General features: G+C 42.1%; 1 protein-coding gene across 1 annotated transcript in view; it reads right to left on the bottom strand.

The window, feature by feature from the left end:
- The window catches only part of LOC124716821 (cytochrome P450 4C1-like), a 102,725-nt gene that overhangs the window by 21,740 nt on the left and 56,762 nt on the right, over nucleotides 1-24,223 (bottom strand). Inside the window, exon 6 of the mRNA XM_047243374.1 lies at nucleotides 3,320-3,550. Within this exon, the coding sequence (XP_047099330.1) occupies nucleotides 3,320-3,550 (231 nt within the window). The remainder of the gene's footprint in view (nucleotides 1-3,319; nucleotides 3,551-24,223) is intronic.

Genomic DNA, 24,223 nt, shown 5'->3' with positions numbered 1-24,223 from the left:
AAGATGCCTGTCATCTCGACTGCTAGTGATACGAGGTCGTTGGGATCCAGCACGGCGTTCCGTATTACCCTCCTGAACCCACCGATCCCATATTCTGCTAACAGTCATTGGCTCTCGACCAACGCGAGCACCAATGTCGCGATACGATAAACCGCAATCGCGATAGGCTACAATCCGACCTTTATCAAAGTCGGAAACGTGATGGTACGCATTTCTCCTCCTTACAGGAGGCATCACAACAACGTTTCACCAGGTAACGCCGGTCAACTGCTGATTGTGTATGAGAAATCGGTTGGAAACTTTCCTCATGTCAGCACGTTGTAGGTGTCGCCACCGGCGCCAACCTTGTGTGAATGCTCTGAAAAGCTAATCATTTGCATATCACAGCATCTTCTTCCTGTCGGTTAAATTTCGCGTCTGTAGCACGTCGTGGTGTAGCAATTTTAATGGCCAGTAGTGTAGAAGAGGCTGAACAAAATCAAGAACTGCCTCAGTTGTGTCTGGTCTGAAGAAAAGCAAACTATCTCGGAGGGTTCTTGTAGTGAGACAAGCACGCAGGAGTGCAGAAAAGTTGACTTCAGAGCGACGACAAGCTGCACTGTTAAGCAGAGTTGCTGCAGAAACTGAGTGCGACATCACGTACCAACAGAACAGATAGGCAAAGAATAGACAGGATTCAATATTCGTTATGACGGTTAAACTCCAGGGTGAGTTCTAAGTTATGAACACCCTCACAGAAAGCAAACTATGTTGAATACAATAAATTGCGGCTGATATGGCAGCAGTATCATTTATGAACTATCTTGTAGTTGTGGAAGAAATTGTGATAGCTTCATCTTTCTTAAACTTGCGTCTTCAGTTTGAGAACTTTTGTGGTTGCATTTGGTGGATATTCTTGAATTCTGTGTGTTTAGTGATTCACATTTACATTGTGCTGTACTACAATCTGAGTAGCATCATGTTCAGGAAATTGCTACTTCGTTGTTTATTCATTTACACATAATTTACGGAATGATATCAGACATGGCACAGTATTTGCAAAAGGAAACCATTTTTATAAATTTATCTAATCTATGCATACAATAATATTTTCTCTTATAGGTATGGATAAGGAACTGCCTGTGCGTTAGTTCGGATTTTTACGTATACATTGTATATTACAAACATGGCTCTATTTACGATAATCCACAGGGTGTTTTAGCCAAATGACATTCAAAGAAAGGATTTCAGTACTAAATCATACTCATCATTTTATTGTGCTTGAAATGTGCGGAATTTAAGCAATACGATGTCGTCATGTTTTGTTATGTTAACTAAGATATGCATATCAGTCAAATGTGCTGAACAATGTTTTTAGTAGAGTGGAAGGTATCAGGACCAACTTATACTTGACATTCGTTTTACGCTATATTTTCCAGTAAATAACTTTTTAAGATTACTGGCAAGTTATTGAAAATTTAAGTTCCATAATAATGAACTATTATTTCGACTGAAGAAAAAGTATTTCCCTTCATATGTGGATTATCCTGTTTTGAAATATTTCATTAATAAACTCTCTTTTTACTAGATGAAGGCATATGATTCTCAGGTTACAGTGACGGTGCAGATAACAATGAACATATTTTGTTATTGACAGATATGATGATTCACACTTTAATACTGGACTCTACTCTATGAATTAATTATATGAGCTGCTTAAAACAGTTTAATGCAATTTTTTACTTAAACACACGGTCTTTCCCTGCCAACCTGGAAATTTTTCAATCTGCCCATTTAGTTTATAAGTGCATATATTTCTCTATGACAAATGGGGAAGAAGGGTAAGATGAAGAGCTGTAATGAGAAAGAGGGACAGAGCAAAATACAATGAAGGAAAGTGAGTAGAAAAGACAAAGCAGAGGAGTAGAAATAAGAATGCAGGAGAAGAAAAAGAATTTGGACTAGAACAAAACGTCTGATCAGAAGAGAAAATTGAAAGAAACATAAGCGAAGAGGTGGTAGAAGAATATCTGAAAGGATGAGGAAGAGAAAAATGAGAAGGAAAGAGGTAGGAGGGAGAAAAGGGGAAAGAAGAGTGAGGGTAAGGGATCAAAATCAAACAAATAAGGATGAGAGGAAAAACTTGATAAAGAGAAAAATGAAGGAGCGAATAAACAAGAGAATGGACAAAATAATAAGAAAAAGCAGTAAAAGTAAGTAAGATCTTGGAGAAGAACACAGGATGGAAAATAAATGCAGTAAGATGGAGAATAAATATGAGGAAGAAGGGAAAAGTGAAAACATAGCGGAGGATGAGCAGTAAAGAGAAGATTTAAATGAATTGGTGAAGGGAGAATTAAGAAGAAGTAGGAACAGAATAACGTTTATGATAAGATGAGCGATGAGGCTGAGAGGTGAAGAACTGAAGAAGATCAGAATGAAGCTAAGGAGAAGAAGGTACTGGGGAATGAGAAGGGGGAGAGGAAGATCGATGAGATGGTACAGGAACAATGAAGAAGAAGTAGAAATAGAAGAATGAATTCTATAAAGTGAGTGAGGGGAAGCAAGGTGTATATGAGCAAAAGGCAGTGGAGGTGGAACTGCAGTGGGAACTGAAAAAATAAATAAATATGAAGTAAAGGGTATTGAGGGAGTGGAGGACAAGCAAAAGGATGAAAGTTTGGCTGAAGTAGTGAAGGAAGAATGAGATAGAAGTTGAAATACGTAAAGGAGACAAATAAATTTAGTAAACTCTGGATAAGGAACAGGATATGGAAGTCAAGCAAAAGGAAGAGCTGAGCGAGATACGGAAAAAGTGAAGGGGAATGAAGCACTGAAGGATGAACTGGAGGACGAAGAGTTGGGTAAAATGGTGGAGGCAGAAGAAAGAAGAAGTAGAAAAGGAGAAGAGAAAGAATAAATAGTGAGAGGGGAGGGGAATTGTGGATGAGGAAATGGGAATAGGAGTAGGAGGTAGACAAGATGTGAATGAAGTGTAGGGAAATAAGGTAGTGGAGAATGAGCAAGAAGATGAAGTGTTGGAGGAAAAGTGACAGACAAGTAAGATTATAGCAAGGATCATGTCAAAGTGAGGGAGGCAGATGGGAGTTGCAGATGAGGAAAACTAAATGTAGTAGGAGGTGGAACTGGAGGAGAAGAAGGGAAGAAATTCTAAAACAAGGACGGTGAGAGGAGAATGAGGGGCGGTAGGAGGAGCAAGAGTAATACGAAGGAGCTAAATATGTTGGGAAAGTGAAGAAAGACAAGGTAGCAGAGAATAAGGGCAGCAAGAAGGGATATAATAAGGAGGCCAACGAGACTGCCTCTGCTTCTGACTCACCGCATCCCGAGCCTCGCTGAGTGGCATCGTGGTCCGCCCACCCGTTCTTACGAGAGATTCGGTCAGGTTCAGGTGCTTTGTGGCAGGTTCCTTGTCCGTGGTTGTCGACGTCATGGCAATGCACTTCATGGCCCAGTCCTGCAGCAGCTGCGTGTACTTGAACAGGCCACGACCCTTGGAAGTCATCTTCAGCAGGAACTTGTTCTGCAGCCACGGCCGCAATATCATCATCTGTAAACACCAAATATCACACGGTGCTCGTCAGAACTAGTCTCTGTTTGGAGGGGACTTATGTGATCATTGGCAACTCGCAAAAAATACGAATAGTATCGAAACTCCCTATGGAAAATAATGAATTCAAGGCCTAACTGTGATGCACTGTGAAAGTTAAACACTGGTCAAGCAAATAAACTGTAACTATCAGTTCCTGGACACGCCCATCGGCGGTCGTTGTTGTGAACAACAGCGCTGTTTCTTCAGTTTCCGGGGAGCAGTAACTACTGTCCATCCTGTAGATAACGCTCTCACCTTCCCTTAATCCAGTTAAATGCTGGTGCTCTTTAACGTTTCCTCTTATAAAAAGTTTTACACTACAAAGAGAATAAGTTTGTGCAATGACGCAAATCTGTGTCAGATATACGATGGTTTGCTGAAACGTAATGCCACACATTCATTCCAAGGCAGGATTCGAACCTGCGACCGTAGCGGTAGCGCGGTTCCAGACTGACGCGCCTAGAACCGCTCGGCCACACTGGCCGGCGATGGGGCGCCTCCCAACAGCTCCTACAAAGGTAGCATGGGCCCTGTTGGGTGGAGCTTATAACATTGTTTGTTGATCTAAATTGTTGTTGATCTAATTTTTTATAAATTTTTGCTTTAAAATTTTCGCATATTGGTACTACATTTTCTGTATAGTAAAGTGTGATATACTGGAGGTTGTAGTTCTTTGCATTGTATGTGAGTAATGTCTGTAAACTACTATGTAAATTGTTTATTACGATAAATACCACAGGCAAACGAAAAATTATTTTGAAAAACTTTTTTCACTTTGATAGTTGATCCTTATAGATTTTTATGAGCTGAATGCAAATCTAGCCTTCGTTTTTTTGTATCACCCATAGTTTTCGAGCAATATGCTGTTTATTATACAGTATAAAAATCGTATGCTGTACAGTAAACGGGGAAATTAATGAAACGCTTTGTTACAACATGGGCATGGTTTGTATTTACAGTAAGCTACTTAAAACTATGATATGTGTTAGTAGAGATTTTACTTGTCTGCTAGAATTGATTTGTATTTTCTTTCTCTTTTTTCTTTGAAGCTTCTTGTGTAGCTTTTTCTACGATGAGTCGCTTGTTGAACTTCTTGGTGAAGTGACCAATAGTAGTCCCCCATCATGTTGGTGTTCCAGCGGCCTTGGTAGCGTTTTTCCATCACTCTAATGTCCTGGGGAAAACGCTCTGCTTGCTCCTCGCTAACATCTCCCATATTGTCTGGGAAGTAATCAAGGTGACTGTTCAAAAAGTGAACTTTCAGGCTCATTAAACATCCTAAAGTTTTAAACTGCTTTAACATTGTAGCTGTAATAGAAACATATTCTGGGTCTTTTTCGTGTCCTAAGAACTTTATAACGACTTGCTTTAATGATACCCATGCTTCTTTCTCATTTAAGGTCATTGTGGATTCAAAGTTAACATCAAACATCAATTTGCTAATGTCAGGTCCGACAAAGACGCCTTCTTTTAGTTTAGCTTATGAAAGGTGTGGAAACATTTGACAGACATATTTAAAATGTGGCATCTTTAGGCAAAGTCTTTACAAACTGTTTCATTAGGCCTAGCTTCATATGTAGAGGTGGTAGGAGTACGTTTTTTGAATCTACAAGGTTTTTGCATAGAATGTTCTTCTCACCAGGTTTTAAAGACTCTCTCTCAAGCCAGTTCTTTCTGCACCAGTATTGGTCCGAAGCCCTACTGTCCCATTCACACAAGAAACAAGGACATTTGGTAAAGCCACCTTTCTGACCAAGGAGCGTGCATGTTACTTTTAGATCGCCACATATCATCCAACCATGAGCAGAATAGCCTATTTCATTTAGCACTATTTCTAGGTTTTCATAGCTTTCGTTCATATGTACAGAACGTCCAACAGGTATAGATGCATACATGTTACCATTGTGCAATAAAACAGCTTTTAAACTAGTTTTTGATAAATCAATAAACAGCCTCCAGTCTTCCTTTTTGTATTCAATATCAAACTCATTATCTGACCGGGAATGTCTGAGCAGTACATTAAATCACCTTCTTGTTGAAAAAACTTGGAAAATTGCTGTTCTCTCTTTCTATACATGTATATGCTGGTTCCAACTGCCAATAAGTTCTTTTCTTTTAATCTAGAGCCAAGAAATTCGGCTTTTTCTTTCTTTAAGCCCATATCCCTTACCAAATTGTTAAGCTCGACCTGAGTAAAAATTTGGGCTGTAGACTTCCTGTATTAAAATGGAATTCATCATCATCTGGTTCATGTAAATCAGATAGTACAACAGAAAATACTTCTGTTGGAATAGAATTTAAATCATATGGTGGTTCAGGAACCGGCAAATCTACACCATGCCCTTCTGATCAGATGATGGACAGAAGGTTACGGTAGCTTATTACTTTCTTGTTTTTCGAATTATGACCAGTAATATAAACACTGAAAAACTAGCAATCATCGGAATGATTTCTTGACTCCCTCCATAACAGAGGAACACCAAATGTAAAGGCTTTTTTCTCCTTTTGGACCATTTTCTCAGATCTTCAACACACACATAACATACCTTATGCAATGCCGAAGATTTATCTTGATCACCAAGTTTAGATCCAAAGTATGATAGATAAACCTTTTTCACAAAGTCTGTAATGTTTGTTTGGCGCTTTTTAATCACAAATTGACCACAGATATAACAAAAATTGTCAGCAGAGTTTTTACAACCACGATTAGACATTGTAGTGAGCACATGTGCAAGAAACGGGAAAGTGAGGTTAGGTTGACAGTAAACAAAACACCATCTGTTAAAACAAAAATATAATCGACCTTTTTGCCAGAAAATGTTTTTCAGCAGTGCTACCAACGTCATCTACATTCATTGCATCTACTTTTTAAATTATTTTAACTATATAAAAGCTGTTAAATTCTTTAAAAAATTGCTTAATTCAATAAATTTAATTGTAAAATGTGAAGAAATGGTGGGTGACACAGTTTTTTAAGTATCATATTTGGATTTCCCACCCTAAAAAACATAAGAATAAGGTATTTTCAGCAAAACGTTTTTTCATCGTTGGCCTGTGTAATTTTATGACATTTTGTATTTAAAAATATTTGTGTGTATAAACTGTTCATGTTGACATAAATCTGATAATTGTAAAACATAGTCAAGCTTAGAAAAATGTAAAAAATAGGTGTTATGTAAAAATCAGTGTGCTTTTGCCTGAAATGAAAGTGGCTCTGGGGAACGGAAAAGGTGGCAAGGGCGAATTGGCGCACTACCTAGAGCAAGCATGGGAAGTAAGCAATACAGTCTGTAGGCAGCAGTGATAGAGGCAACACCTTTGTGGCACAGGAAAAGCTTTGCCTGAAAATTTACACAAATATGCCTCAGATGAAGACTGCAGACGGCTTGCGGCATAGCTGCGAGTTGTTAGGCTACTGTATGTAAAATTGAACGACGCCAAGAAGTCAAATTGAGCCCATACAGCAAGATATTTGTAGCCTGTACTGTAGGTAGTGTAGCCATCATAACTGTTAGCCACACTCCCCTACAGCCACCAGATAATAATTTTGTTTGGTATTTTACTGTTGTACAGCGTAAACCATTAATTTAAATTGTGTTTTATTAGTAAATAACCATTCTTGAACTTTAAGAAAACTAGTGCACCCTGTTAATTCATCCTAATCACACACCTACATAACGTTCCTTCCTGGTGGTTGATTAACCCAAGTCTCCTGTTTTACTTACTTACGAAGTGCCAAGTTGATATAAAGAGACACCATTTAAATAGTTTTTGTGTAAAAAGTTGTCTTAATTGTTTCATTGAAAGATGTAATGAGAATAGCGGTTCTGGCGCTGCAGTCCGGAACCGCGGGACTGCTACGGTCGCAGGTTCGAATCCTGCCTCGGGCATGGGTGCGTGTGATGTCCTTAGGTTAGTTAGGTTTAAGTAGTTCTAAGTTCTAGGGGACTTATGACCTAAGATGTTGAGTCCCATAGTGCTCAGAGCCTTTTTTGCAATGAGAACTTCGGAGTAATAACACATCCATGCTTTAGTACATTACAGATAAATAAAGTGAAACTATTTTTGTTTAATAAGTTTTCTTAACTACTGCAAAGTGTAATAGTAAAAGTTTGGTTACATAAAATTCAATCAGAGTGAAGCCAAGTTACTAGAATCTGTTAAATGACTATACAGAGTTAGTTCAAAGAGCAGTAGCTTTTGAAAGCAAATTCCACTAAGAAAGAGGTTGTCTTGAAGTGAAATGTTCAGTATAAAAAGTGTGTGCATTAGTATCTAAGTATTTTTGTATTTCAGTTTTTTGGTTATTGAAAGTGCTTTTCTAAAGGTCTCTCCTTGTTAAAATTTTTTAGCTTCCTTGAAGTTATCTACTGGGGTTTTCTCTTTTAAAAATGTAATGCATAAGGGTGTAATATCCAAAAAATTCCAGTGTCAGAACCAACATCGTTTACGTGGAATAATATTCATTTGAAGAAACAACAAACAGTAGGGAGAAAGTAGGCAAAATTCATACTTCTGCTTCTCCAATACTTCACTGTTTCATTGCCTGGATAGGCTGGCGACCGTTAGCACATATTTTAAATCACTAAATGAACTTGGAAGTGAGTTGTCCTACCTTCAATATAATAGTATTCATACTGCGTTTCTTTCTAACCAGTGGGTATGATCTTAGGTAAAGAATTGAATAGTCTGATTTACTTATCCATCAGACACAACATTCGGTCAAATCCTGTAAAAAGGGTAACTCTATTGATTAGCTTTTCCTATTAACAGAACTGTTCTCCCGTAGTGTACTTTATTTGTAAACTAAACTAAATGTAGTAAGAGGGTTATACGTGGAAACATAGAACAGGGTTTTCTGTTATTTAGGTAAAATCATACTAATTCACAATAGTGGCGGTAGGATTATAAGCTGAGGCTTAAAAAGTGCTGCATATCTGAAATTTGGAGTGAATGAGAAAAGACTGAGTGAGCGAGTATTTTCTAGATGGACTAACCGTTTCATAGTACAACATTCAGTCATGTGCTACTCGCAGGTAGTGTTCGACAATGGCAAGGCGAATTTGGTGAGGTCTTACAGAAGACAACATATTCCGCTTATTGCTCTAGAAGCTTGTAGTGATTGTCTGTGTGTCCTGCTCCCTATCAGCTTTTGATGGCTATCCACATTTGGTTATGGACGAGATACTACAAATAGGTGGGAGATCCTGTAGTAACTGTTTGTACTGCTCATTTCCCACTCCAGCAGTCAGATCTGAGAGTCTATTGAGTGCAGTTGAGTTGTTACAGGGCATTTATTGATTAGTGGTATAAAAGAATTGTATGTAGTAGGTGCATTTGGGGTGCCGGCAATCTTGCTGTTGATGTAAGATGACATCTAATGTGCTGATGTGATCCAGGATCGATAGGTTGAAAATGGTCTGTACCTTAGCCCAGAAGATCACCCGACATCAATCCTCCAGAGTTTTCCCTCTGGTGTCATCTCAAAAGTGACGTGTACAGCACTCTTGTTGACCCGGTGCATATAATTTTACGGACATGTCAGACATTCCAGAAGATGTGGAAACATTTGAAACAATCTGTAATTCTTCTTTCTTATCTATCTGAAGAAACGGAGATTGGTGACGATATTGCATCTGTAAAAAACTCATAACATTTTCTTAGCAACTCCGGAATATTCCTGATACTTGCTGCATTAGGTACTACCTACTGGTGATGCATGGAAATTTGTGCCAGACCAGGACCCAAACATGGATTTCCTGCTTCTTGCAAGTGGTGGCCTTAGCCACTTCAGCCATCTGGGTACACTGCAGGGCGGACACAAACTTCCAAATGTCATACTGTCTATGACCACATCGCTCACAAATTAGCTAGATTCTTGCCACAGAATTTAAAGGACGTTAGAATCACGATCGTCATTTTGCCCGTCGAGGCTTGTAATAATTATTTTCTAACAATGGTAGAAAAATTTCATAAATTTAGTAGAATCACAGATTCGTCACTAGTGTCTGTTTCTTCAGGCACTGAAGTATTAAAAACCTTGATGGTTAAAATAGTGACCGTAGTAGCAAAGCAGAGTAGGCTGAAGTTTCAGAGACTCGTCATAAAGAATCAGTGTACTAAGAAGTGGGATACAGAAGTACTAACGAATGAAGAGACACACTTGAAGTTCTCTGAAGCTACGGATACCGTGATAATGAATAGCTCAGTTGGCAGATGAGTTGAAGAGGAATGCACACATCTTAAAAGGACAGCCAAAGAGACTGTATTGAAAAGGAAAGAAAGCGCGAAGAAACCATGGATAACTTAGTTTCATTATTTGTTGTTACCATTTATTAACAATATATTCTTAAATAGGTAATGGTGCATAGCTAGGATTACTTTAGCTGATCGACAAAAGAAGAATATACAGAAATGTTCAGGGATATTCAGAAATTCAGAAATACAAGTAACTTAGGAACGAAATAAATAGGGAGTGCAGGAAAGCTAAAACAAAATTTCTGCAAGAAAAATGGAAAAAGAATCCAAAACTAAATGACCGTCAGAAGGATGAAAAAGGAATAACGATCTTCGGGGAAATTAAATGCAAGGGTGGTAACTTTAAGAGTGCAATCGGGGTTCCATGTTAAATGCAGACGAGAGAGCGGATAGATGGACAAAGTACACGGAACGCCTCTATGAGGGGGAAGACTTGTCTGACGATGTAAGACGAGAAGAACCATTGGTCGATATAGAAGATATAGGGGATCCAGTATCAGAATCAGAATTTGCCAGAGCTTTGGGAGACATATGACTGCATAAGGGAGAATGGTTTGATAACATTACATCCAAATTTCTAAAATCATTGGAATCATTCGGGGAAATGGCAATAAAACGATTAATTATTCAATATGGTGTGTATAATGTCTGAGTCTGGTGATATACCATCAAACTTTCTGAAAAACATCGTCTACACACGCGTGAAGATAGCGAGAACCGACAAGTGAGAGAATTATCCCGCAATTAGCTTTACATTTCATGCATTCAAGTTGCTGACAGAAGAATGGATAACAAAATTAAGGATCCATTATATGACGATCAGTTTCGCTTTAGGAAAGGTAGAGGAGCCAGAGAAGAAGGTCTGACGTTGCCGTTGATAATGAAAGTAAGACTGAAGAAAACTTGAGACACATTCACTGTATTTGTCGATCTGAAAAAAGCGTTCTGCAATGTTAAATGGTGCAAGACGTTCGAAATTCTGAGGAAAAAAAGGGTAAGCTACAGGAAGAGATGGGTAATGTATAATATGTACATGAACCAAGAGGAAACAATAAGACTAGAAGACCAAGAAGGAAGTTTTCGCATTCAAAAGAGTTTAAGACAGGGATGTACCTTTTTTGCCCCTACTGAATAGTAGCTTCAAGTGTGGGATTAAATTTCAGGATGAAAGGATGTCAATGTCCCAAGGCTGTCAGTAGTTCTAATGGAATGTTGTCTACTCCCAGGGCCTTGTTTCGACTCTTCACGCAGTATCATATCTCCCATTTCATCTTCATCTACATCCTCTTCCATTTCCATAATACTGTCCTTAAGTACATCGCCCTTGTATAGACCCTCTATATACTCCTTCCACACTTCTGCTTTCCCTTCTTTGCTTAGAACTGGGTTCCCATCTGAGCTCTTGATATTCATGCAAGTGGTTCTCTTTTCTCCAAAGGTCTCTTTAATTTTCCTGTAGGCAGTATCCATGTTACCCCTAGTGAGATAAGCCTCTACGTCCTTACATTTGTCCTCTAGCCACCCCTACTTAGCAGTTTTGCACTTCCTGTCGATCTCATTTTTGAGACGTTTGTATTCCTTTTTGCCTGCTTCATTTACTGCATTTTTATATTTTCTCCTTTCATCAATTAAATTCAATACTTCTTCTGTTACCCAAGGATTTCTACTACCCCTCGTCTTTTTACCTACTTTATCCTCTGCTGCCTTCACTATTTCATCTCTCAAAGCTACCCATTCTCCTTCTACCGTATTTCTTTCCCCCCATTACTGTCAATTGTTCCCTTATGCTCTGCCTGAAACTCTGTACAACCTCTGGTTTAGTCAGTTTATCCAGGTCCCATCTCCTTAAATTCCCACCTTTTTGCAGTTTCTTCAGTTTTACTCTACAGTTCATAAACAATAGAGTGTGGTCAGAGTCCACATCTGCCCCTGGAAATGTCTTACAATTTAAAACCTGGTTCCTAGATCTCTGTCTTACCATTACACAATCTATCTGATAGCTTCTAGTATCTCCAGCCTTCTTCCATGTATACAACCTTCTTTCATGATTCTTGAAACAAGTGTTAGCTATGATTAATTTATGCTGTGTGCAAAACTCTACCAGGCAGCTTCCTCTTTCGTTTCTTACCCCCAATCCATATTCACCTACTACGTTTCCTTCTTTCCCTTTTCCTACTATCGAATTCCAGTCACCCACGACTATTAAATTTTCGTCTCCCTTCACAATCTGAATAATTTCCTTTATTTCATCATACATTTCTTCAATTTCTTCATCATCTGCAGGTCTAGTTGCCATAGAAACTTGTACTACTGTGGTAGACGTGGGCTTAGTGTCTATCTTGGCCACAATAATGCGTTCACTATGCTGTTTGTAGTAGCTTACTCGGACTCCTATTTTTTATTCATTATTAAATTTACTCCTGCATTACCCCTATTTGATTGTGTATTTATAACCCTGTATTCACCTGACCAAAAGCCTTATTCCTCCTGCCACCGAACTTCACTAATTCCCACTATATCTAACTTTAAACTATCCATTTCCCTTTTTAAATTTTCTAACCTATCTTCCCGATTAAGGGGTCTGACATTCCACGCTCCGATCCGTAGAACGCCAGTTTTCTTTCTCCTGATAACGACGTCCTCTTGAGTAGTCCCCACCCGTAGATCCGAATGGGGGACTATTTTACCTCCGGAATATTTTACCCAAGAGGACGCCATCATCATTTAACCATATAGTAAAGCTTTATGTCCTCGGAAAAAATTACGGCTGTAGTTTCCCCTTGTTTTCAGCCGTTTGCAGTACCAGCACAGCAAGGCCGTTTTGATTAGTGTTACAAAGCCAGATCAGTCAATCATCCAGACTGTTGCCCTGAAACTACTGGAAAGGCTGCTGCCCCTTTTCAGGAACCACACGTTTGTCTGGGCTCTCAACAGATACCCCTCCGTTGTGGTTGCACCTACGGTACGGCTATCTCTATCGCTGAGGCACGCAAGCCTCCACACCAACGGCAAGGTCCATGGTTCATGGGGGTTTCTGTAAAATTGCTTGAGGAAGACTGCAGGGCGCACGCTTCGATTCTGTTATCGCCGACCAGCTGAAAGGCAGCAGACAGCGCCGGCCTCCCCTTCTGGACAAGTGAATGAACTCGACCAGTGCTTTGCACGAAAACTGGTCACTGCGCATCAGTCACCGTATCCTGCAGGGACTGTACCTGGGACGTGTGAGCGCTTTGTTGGGCTGAACGTAGCTGGAGGGTCGCGGCCTAGCATATGGTGTGTTGATTGGTGCCACCAGCCTTTCTGTAGGTTAACTGTGAGCTACCTGAAGGTTGGAAGAAGCGAGCCTGCTAGTGGTCCTGATGTGCGCCCATATTGTGGACTTTATGGTGGACCCATTTCTACAACAGTCAGTAATTTTGTTCTTAACTGATTGATGACCAACTGCTTTCTGGTTCTTTCCGATCTAGCTGTTGCTCCTCGATTGGGGGCGGAGGCACTCATTTGTATTTTTCTATCAGATAGAGTACAGCAGATTTTCTGGACACATTTTTGCGATTTGTGGCGAACATGGGTGGTAATTTGGATTTTCATTCCTATGTATCACGATACTGTGTAGCATGGTTCAGGTTTATCGTTTACACGAGCCAATACTTGCAGCTAAAATTTTTCTGTAAGCTAATTGTCTGGTGTATTACTTATTCATTGCTAGTCAGCGTTGTTTTATTTATTGGTGTAGTTATATTATTAGAATAGTGATTAATTCTGATTATGTGCGTGTGTGTGTTTTATAGAACGAATTAGCCATTATTTAATATTTTGGTTACTGATTTCAAGATAGAACCGGGAAAGGGACCTTACTGTATGCTTCAGCTTATCTTGTGGCTTTCATCAGATCCCAGAATGAGATTTTCACTCTGCAGCGGAGTGTGCGCTGATATGAAACTTCCTGGCAGATTAAAACTGTGTGCCGGACCGAGACTCGAACTCGGGACCTTTGCCTTTCGCGGGCAACTGAGCTACCCAAGCACGACTCACGCCCCGTCCTCACAGCTTTACTTCTGCCAGTACCTCGTCTCCTACCTTCCAAACTTAACAGAAGCTCTCCTGCGAACCTTGTAGAACTAGCACTCCTGAAAGAAAGGATATTGCGGAGACATGGCTTAGCCACAGTCTGGGGGATGTTTGCAGAATGAGATTTTCACTGTGCAGCGGAGTGTGCGCTGATATGAAACTTCCTGGTAGATTAAAACTGTGTGCCGGACCGAGCCTCGAAAGAGTCTTGCCCGCGAAAGGCAAAGGTCCCGAGTTCGAGTCTCGGTCCGGCACACAGTTTTAATCTGCCAGGAAGTTTTCAGCAGATCGTTTTTGGTAATGTAAATGCCTCATACATCTGCGGAGAAGGTATCTATTTTGGTAAGACACCTGGTCAGCTGATTCTAGTAAATCGACACTTCACACAGTCAACTGCCGAAATAGTCACTTGTGTAAATATTTTATTGTGATTTGTTTGTTTGTCATTTATGCCAGCCAGGCTTAGCTAATTCTTTCTGTACATTTGATCGGCTACGTTTGCTTGCCTGTAACCCCCTAAGATTCGTTTCCCCTCATCAATTACAAGAGCTGATTCGTTCTAAACTCTGCTTAACTGAAGCTAAGCAACGTTGCCTAGAAACGCCTTTATAGTATGGGTCTGAAACGTCCTGGCAGATTCTAACTGCTTGCACGATCGAGACCCGAACACGGAACCTTTGCCTTTCGCGGGCAAGTGCTCTACCAACTGGGTTACGCAAGCGTGGCTAACACCCCTTCTTCACAGCATTACTTCGCCAGTACCCCGTGTCTACCTTCCAAACTTCACAGAAGTTCTCCTGCGACCTTGCAGAACTAGCACTCCTCGAAGAAAGGATATTGCGGAGACATGGATTAACCACAGGCCCCGAGTTCGGGTCTCGGTCCGGCACACAGTTTTAATCTGCCAGGATGTTTCATATCAGGGGACACTCCGCTGCAGAGTGAAAATCTCATTCAAGTGTATGTCAGGTTTGACCGTTTGCAGCGCCCTGTATTTTTTGGGCAGTTTGCTGTGAATGTCTCCGGGACTTCACGCCTTGTACCTGGTGCTTTTGATTCGCTATTTCGCCATAAATCTCACTGTGTTTATAAGCCCGTTAACTTTCCCAGTTGCGGAGGCATGTTTGGACGCAATCTTAAGGTCCCTTAAAATAATTGCTGATGTTCACCTTGTATTCTTTACCAAATTTCATGTAAATCCTAAAACACTTTCGTCCACTGTGAAACTTGTTTACAGGGCTGCCAGCCATTGATGTTGCTATCCTGTATCCATTTTAGGTATTGTTATAGTGTTTTGAGCAGTGAAATTTTGTTCACTTAAGACTGATCAGTTTTGACGAAAGCTGGTCTTTTAGAGACGTAGAATATTGTTCCTTAATTAAATTTGTATGTAAAATTTAATTACTTGTAAGGGCTTCGCTAAAGCACGCATTTATCACTGGGCCTTAAGCTGTCTGTGCAGTTAGTAAGTATAGCTACACTCCTGGAAATGGAAAAAAGAACACATTGACACCGGTGTGTCAGACCCACCATACTTGCTCCGGACACTGCGAGAGGGCTGAACAAGCAATGATCACACGCACGGCACAGCGGACACACCAGGAACTGCGGTGTTGGCCGTCGAATGGCGCTAGCTGCGCAGCATTTGTGCACCGCCGCCGTCAGTGTCAGCCAGTTTGCCGTGGCATACGGAGCTCCATCGCAGTCTTTAACACTGGTAGCATGCCGCGACAGCGTGGACGTGAACCGTATGTGCAGTTGACGGACTTTGAGCGAGGGCGTATAGTGGGCATGCGGGAGGCCGGGTGGACGTACCGCCGAATTGCTCAACACGTGGGGCGTGAGGTCTCCACAGTACATCGATGTTGTCGCCAGTGATCGGCGGAAGGTGCACGTGCCCGTCGACCTGGGACCGGACCGCAGCGACGCACGGATGCACGCCAAGACCGTAGGATCCTACGCAGTGGCGTAGGGGACCGCACCGCCACTTCCCAGCAAATTAGGGACACTGTTGCTCCTGGGGTATCGGCGAGGACCATTCGCAACCGTCTCCATGAAGCTGGGCTACGGTCCCGCACACCGTTAGGCCGTCTTCCGCTCACGCCCCAACATCGTGCAGCCCGCCTCCAGTGGTGTCGCGACAGGCGTGAATGGAGGGACGAATGGAGACGTGTCGTCTTCAGCGATGAGAGTCGCTTCTGCCTTGGTGCCAATGATGGTCGTATGCGTGTTTGGCGCCGTGCAGGTGAGCGCCACAATCAGGACTGCATACGACCGAGGCACACAGGGCCAACACCTGGCATCATGGTGTGGGGAGCGATCTCCTACACTGGCCGTACACCACTGGTGATCGTCGAGGGGACACTGAATAGTGCACGGTACATCCAAACCGTCATCGAACCCATCGTTCTACCATTCCTAGACCGGCAAGGGAACTTGCTGTTCCAACAGGACAATGCACGTCCGCATGTATCCCGTGCCACCCAACGTGCTCTAGAAGGTGTAAGTCAACTACCCTGGCCAGCAAGATCTCCGGATCTGTCCCCCATTGAGCATGTTTGGGACTGGATGAAGCGTCGTCTCACGCGGTCTGCACGTCCAGCACGAACGCTGGTCCAACTGAGGCGCCAGGTGGAAATGGCATGGCAAGCCGTTCCACAGGACTACATCCAGCATCTCTACGATCGTCTCCATGGGAAAATAGCAGCCTGCATTGCTGCGAAAGGTGGATATACACTGTACTAGTGCCGACATTGTGCATGCTCTGTTGCCTGTGTCTATGTGCCTGTGGTTCTGTCAGTGTGATCATGTGATGTATCTGACCCCAGGAATGTGTCAATAAAGTTTCCCCTTCCTGGGACAATGAATTCACGGTGTTCTTATTTCAATTTACAGGAGTGTATTTGTTTCGTCAGCAGAAGTTCTTGACCAGTTCTCTTAACGAAGAACACCATATGGTAAAATGTTCAAATGTGTGTGAAATCTAATGCGACTTAACTGCTAAGGTCACCAGTCCCTACGCTTACACACTACTTAACCTAAATTATCCTAAGAACTTACACACACAAACCCATGCCCGAGGGAGGACTCGAACCTCAGCCGGGACCAGCCGCACAGTCCATGACTGCAGCGCCCGAGACCTCTCGGCTAATGCCGCGCGGGCCGTATGGTAATAATACTTGCTGCAAGGAATGAGATTTATTTTAGGTCCACCAACATGCAGGAATTTTTGTTTATTTTTTAAAATTACTACCTTGTACCCCTATATTTTAAGACTGAAAATTTATTTCGTGAGCCCCTATAGTCTCATAAAGTTCAGATAGGTGGTGGGGCTATACACAGCCTTCAACGTGGAGTCTATCGCGAAGGTGCGTTTCAAGCTGAGATCTTTGAAAGTCTTCTGTCGGAAAAGCAGAGCATCTCAGGTGTTCTTAGGTGCTTGCAGAATGTGTACGGAGACCTGGCAGTGAACAAAAGCCCGGCGAGTCGTTGATTGGGGCGCCTGTCACCATCGCAACAAGGTCGCGCAAACCTGTCCTATGTCCCGTGGGCCGGCCTGTCGCACACAGCTGCGACTCCCGCAGTTTTGGAACGTGCGGACACTCTCGTTCGAGATGATCGATGGATCACAATCAGACACCTCGCTGCACAACTGGACATCTCTGTTGGTAGTGCTGACACACCTGCCCACCAGTTGGGGAACTCAAAGGTCTTTGCCTGCTGGATTTCTTACCACCTAACAAAAGACCACAAAGAGCAACGGAGGACCATCTTTGTGGAACTGTTTGCGCACTACGAGGCTGATGATGAGGTTATTTTTAAAAAAAATTGTAAATGTCTTGTGACTGGGGTCTCCTGTCGAGTAGACCGTTCGCAAGGTGCAAGTCTTTCGATCTGACGCCACTTCGGCGACTTGCGCGTCGATGGGGGTGGAATGATGATGATAAGGACAACACAACACCCAGTCCCTGAGCGGAGAAAATCTCCGATCCAGCCGGGAATCGAACCCAGGCCGTTGGGATTGACATTCAGTCATGCTGACCACTCATCTACCGGGGGTAGACTTCCGACGTCGGCCAGTACAGTGGTATTATGCGGACATAGAGGTCCTCCCAATAAGATGGCGTAAGGCTGCCGCACTGAACGGACATTGTCTTACTGTCTTGAAAAAAAAAGGGTTTTGTAGCCAAAAGAAAGGGAATAGTATGGTGTATTGCAATCCCAAATAAAACCGACCTGCTTCCAGGAAAAAAAATAGTTGCATTACTTATTGAACGCCCACAGCACATACAATTTTGTGAACCCTACATCTTACAACTCCACCAACAGCTCCCTACCGTCTTAAGTAAACAGGATGGAAAGAGAAGTGCACTGGTGAGTCTGCATTCTCCTCACCATGCACACCCCAAAAACCAACATACAGTGAATGGTGGAGGGAATCTTGTAGCGTTGCAGCTGATTTCCTTTCCTGTTCCATTCACCAATGGAGCAAGGGTAAAACGACTGTAGATATGCTTCAGTGCGACCCCTGATTTCTCTTATTTCCTGTTCAGGACTCTTTCGCTATATGTACCTTGCTGGCACTAGGATCTCTCTGTAGTGTGTGCCAAGTGACGGTTCTATAAACTATCTTAACGCTGTTCCGTTAAAAGACCGTCGCCTTCCTTTCGGGAATTTCCAGCTGAGTTCTCGGAGCATTTCAGTAATGCTAGCGGTTTGATCGAACCTACCGGTATCAAATCTAGCAGCACGCCTCAAAACTGTTTCAATATGTTCGTTTAGTTCGATCAGTTGGGCAAACTCGAGCAGTTCTCAAGAATGGGTCTCACTAGTGTCATGGCAATGGCAAGGAAAGCGTTTCTGAAGAAGAGGAATTTGTTAACCTCGAGTATAGATTTAAGTGTCAGGAAGTCGCTTCTGAAAGTATTTGTATGGAGTGTGGCCATGTATGGAAGTGAAACATCGACGATAAGCCGTTTGGCCAAGAAGAGAACAGAAGCTTTCGAAATGTGGTGCTACAGAAGAATGCTGAAGATTAGATGGGTGGATCACATAACTAATCAGGAGGTATTGAATAGGATTGGGGAGAAGAGAAGTTTGTGGTACAACTTGACAAGAAGGAGGGACCGGTTGGTAGGGCATGTTCTGAGGCATCATAGCAATGGAGGGCAGCGTGGAGGACAAAAATCGTAGAGGGAGACCAAGAGATGAATACACTAAGCAGATTCAGAAGGATGTAGGTTGCAGTAGGTACTGGGAGATGAAGAAGCTTGCACAGGATAGAGTAGCACGGAGAGCTGCATCAAACCAGTCTCAGGACTGAAGACCACAACAATAACAACAGTGTCATGTACTAATTTTCTCCTCTGTAGATGAATTACACTTTTCCAGAATCCTCCCTACAAACCAAAGTCGAGCATTCGCCTTCCCTATAACCAATACTGGGTGCTCGTTCCATTCCATGTAGCTTTGCAAAGTTACGCCTACCTATTTAATAGGCATGATTCTGTCAACGAGCACATCAACAATATTTTTGTACAGGACTATTTTTTGTACACATTAACATCAATTTTCATTTTCCCACATTTATCGCAAGCTGCGATTTATCACACAAAATAGAAATTGTATCCAAGTCATCTTGCATCCTCCTACAGCCGAGCAACAGCTACAACGTCATCAGCAAGCAGTTGTAGATATTTCCTCACCCTGTCCCGACAGATCGTTTATATACATAGAGAACTAGAAGTGTGATGTCTAATTTGCTTGGGGACTCCTGCAGATACCGTTGTCTCTAATGAACAGTGCCGTCCGGGACAAAGCATTGTATTTGCGACAATATATAAGAAATCGGCTCTGAGAGCTCTGGCTTGCAACATTTTGATCGAGAATCTATGTGAACTTCAAAATAGGTATTTACTTTTATAGCACCTGTTTCACTCCCGACGTTACTCAAAAAAACTACGTCAGCATTTCGTAAAGCAAACCCAAAATTCTCCTAAACCTAAAAGTGTGCGTATTACAAAATCCTGCTGTCACTTCGTAAACAATAGTGGAAAAGGTTGTGATACCGCACAGCTTCAGCTATTTACAAGAAATGAACTGACACTTGATCTCTGAAACACGAAGATCCACTGATTGTAAAAGTAGTTCTTGTAGTTGGACAGCTGGTAAGCTTAAAATTCCCTACAGCTTTCGTGCCTTGCACCAATGACAAGCGAATAGGCTTTTTTCTACTGCTCGGTGCCCGGAAGACACAGACCCCGTAGGTTACCACATACCACAGTCAAATACGAAAATCTCCCTAACGGAAACACTGAATACATATTACAGAAACACATTCCGTTAAAGGATAAGAAAAAACACACGCAGTAAGAATCAAAATGATATGAAAGCGGATGATGGAGGTAGTAATGGTTACTACTAATAACAAGATATACAATGTCGACATTAAACTACGAACACACTGATTGAAAAGCGAGATTCCTTTACAGAAATCGCAATGATGACAACAGAAGAGAAATTACAGTTGAAGCTGTTTAAAATGGTTCCTGAGTATTTATGTGGAAAGGGTTTTCCGTTGCAGCTTATTTGAATTGCTTCGATGTCTTCCTTTAATACTACCAAGTGGGGATCCCAAAACACTCGAGAAGTACTGAAGAATGGGTTCTACAAGTGTTCTGTACCTGGCCTCCTTTACAGATGAGCTATAGTTGGCTAAAATCCACCAATAAACCGAAGTCGTCCATTCGCCTTCTCTATTGTTGTAGACAAGTGCTCGTTCCATCTGAAACAGCTTTGCAACGTCAAGCCTAGATATTTAATCGACATTATTGTGTCAAGTAGCAAAACACTAATACTGCATTTGGACAGGACTGTTTTTCCTAATCCTCTGCAGTAATCAATGTTTTCCGTCATGTAGAGCAAGGTACACTCATGTTCAGAAAAAACAGAATGCCTTGAACGGATAGAGATTGTACGTTCATATTCACAGGACATGTATATTAGTATGTTATGCAGAAATGGTTAACATTTCAGTGTTCTCAGTTCACCAAGTGACCTGTTGCCTGGTAGGCAGAGGTCTGCCATGGACCCCAACAACTTGTTCCATGTATGATGGCATCAATACGTATAAGGCTAAAATGACGACCTGTGGTACAGACATCCATGCTGCATTCACCTGGTTCCAAAGTTCATCTGTGCCGTTGGCATTGGGTCACAGCGCTTAACCTGTTGTTTCACCACATCCCACACATTATCCATTCGCGGCGAGTCTTGTTATCTGGTGGGCCAGTGCAAAAGGCTGACATCCTATGACAACAGAAAGGCACGTGTTCGTGCAGCAACATATGGTCCTACTTTTTCTTGCTGAAAAATGGCACCTGGAGTGTTGTGCGAAAACGGTATGGCTACGGATCGCAGGAGGTCATCCAAGCAGGTCAAACTGGTCATAGTGCCCTGGTCATGTACGAACTGCTGAAACGTCCTCTTAGAAAAACTATGAATGACTCTGCTGGAAAACCTCTTACGTTATTTGATTTTCAAATAGCTGAGCAAAACTGAACGTACTCAGACATTTCTCTCTTTACTTATTCTGATCATCACTAAACTGACACACAATATTTTTAGCACAACGCAATCTGACTCTCAATAATCCCTACAAAAGAATGTCCCTGACTAACAATAACCTATACCTTTCTTGAATCACTTACCTCACAAAAATCTTCGTTACTCGAACTACTGCAATACAGCGAGCGCCAATACTGCCAGCTAAATAAAAGATTCTAACTACTGAAGGCACTAGCTACTGATAGGCATAGTTAACAAATTGAAAACAATGTATTTACCTTAATAATGTTCAAAAGTCATCATATACCGGGTGATCAAAAAGTCAGTATAAATTTGAAAACTGAATAAATCACGGAATAATGCAGATAGAGGGGTACAAATTGACACACATGCTTGGAATGACATGCGGTTTTATTAGAACCAAAAAAAAAACAAAAGTTCGAAAAAATTTCTGACAGATGGCGCTTCATCTGATCAGAATAGCAATAGTTAGCATAACAAAGTAAGACAAAGCAAAGATGATGTTCTTTACAGGAAATGCTCAGTATGTCCACCATCATCCCTCAACAATAGCTATAGTCGAGGAATAATGTTGTGAACAGCACTGTAAAGCATGTCCGTAGTTATGGTGCGACATTGGCGTCGGATGTTGTCTTTCAGCATCCCTAGAGATGTCGGTCGATCACGATACACTTGCGACTTCAGGTAACCCCAAAGCTAAAAATCGCACGGACTGAGCTCTGGAGACCTGGGAGGCCAAGCATGACGAAAGTGGTGGCTGAGCACACGATCATCACCAAACGACGCGCGCAAGAGATCTTTCACGCGTCTAGCAAAATGCGGTGGAGCGCCATCCTGCAAAAACATCGTACGTTCCAGCAGGTGTTTATCAGCCAGGCTGGGGATGATGCGATTCTGTAACATATCGGTGTACCTCTGACCCGTCACGGTAGCAGTTACATAACCAGAATCACGCATTTCCTCGGAGAAAAAAGTCCCGTTTTGTACTAATAAAACCCCATGTCTTTCCAAGCACGTCTGTCAATTTTTACCTCTCTGTCTACATTATTCCGTGGTTTATTAAGTTTTCAAATTTATACTGACTTTTTGATCACCCAGTATATATATATATATATATACACGGTCATCACCAAACGACGCGCGCAAGAGATCTTTCACGCGTCTAGCAAAATGCGGTGGAGCGCCATCCTGCATAAACATCCTCCATCTTTACAAATTTCCTTTTTCTGGGGAACACACGTCCAAATCGTCCTCTTATAGTAACCTTTCAAAACTCTGGCATCTCTCTCTCTCCACATCCACCACTGCTGGCGGCTCATCTCCAACTGCCCAAAACTAAGTGCTGTTCACGTCCAACTGCCCAACACTACACAAACGAATATTTTAACAATGAGTCCAACCAGCCACAGACTGCACACAGCACAGTCAGTGGTTTTCATACAGAGCGCTACGTGGCGTTAACAACATAAAAACCTACACAGCCTGCTTACACTGTGATTTGTTGTTGTACCCAACAGCAAGTTAAGCCATAAGCCCCTTTGTTGGTGCTGTACATCAGTCGCTTTGATGGCGATCCCGAAGTCTGCCGCGAACCGAAATAGACCACCATTTTCAGACAAACAGAACCTGGATTCATCCGAAAACGCTATCTGATGCCATTCTTGCCCCAGTGACGTCGTTCCATACACCACAGCCCTCTAGCACGTTTTTGAACATTCGTCAAAGGAAGGCGGAGAAGTAAACGACTTGCAGGCAACATATGGTGTAATAAATGGCGACGCACTGTCATCCCCGATATTCTACGACATGTTACACTGTTCCATTATTGCGCCAGAGCCCAGAAGGACGTAGATCTGTCCTACAGTGCCATTCGGATGAGGTATCGATCTTCTTGCGGGTAGTGGCATGGGTGTTGCGACCTGACGAATGTCGAAGTCTCTACGGTCTTCTGTGAACCGTTCTGCACACACCCGGTGCACTGCCGAAACACTTCGTCCCACACGAGCAGCAACTTCCCGGAAGGCTGCATCACATTCTTTCATGCTAATAATGCACCTCCTTTCAGACTCACTGATTTGGCGGTAGGGTTCGTGCATCCGTCTGCGAGGCCTCCTGCACGACTGCTCAACTCAAACTTACCTATTTCTTTCGGTATATAGCGGCAACAAGAGCCACAGTCACATTTTAGAAGTAGGTGCTATTGCACTGAGATATTAGTGTTGACCACGAGCCCACGGGCCGACATTGAAATCTGGTTTCGCAGGGTAGAGTGGATCACGTTATGGTTGTGGAGGGGGCCGTAATCAGTTACTGTTATTTTCGTAAGAACCACTTAATTACACATTGCTTTAAAAGGATCAGATTAAAACAATACGGCTGAAGGCCTAGTTATGAAGACTTGCGATACCTCCTGGCTGAAGGCCCAAAACCACACCAAAAACAAGAACGGCTGAAAGCCTGAACATAAGTTATAAAAATTGCTTTAAAGAAGCTGAAGATCTTATTTAAAAAAACATTTTACGTAAATACTCGGCTGAAGGCCACACACAAGACACTGAACAACTCAGGGCTTAGGGCCTGGATAACAAGAATTTCAGATAGAACAGACTTTCAAAGTTTTAGTTATTAAACAAATCAATCTTCAACTTTAATTTAAGTCGGCTGAAGGCCTTATCTTAAAATTTAAACAAACAAAATTAATAGACGACTGAAGAT

The sequence above is a fragment of the Schistocerca piceifrons genome, chromosome 9 (assembly GCF_021461385.2).
Source record: "Schistocerca piceifrons isolate TAMUIC-IGC-003096 chromosome 9, iqSchPice1.1, whole genome shotgun sequence".
NCBI classification, from domain to species: Eukaryota; Metazoa; Arthropoda; class Insecta; order Orthoptera; family Acrididae; genus Schistocerca; species Schistocerca piceifrons.
The sequence above is the reverse complement of the archived record's forward strand: the minus strand, read 5'-3'. Positions and strand labels throughout refer to the sequence as shown.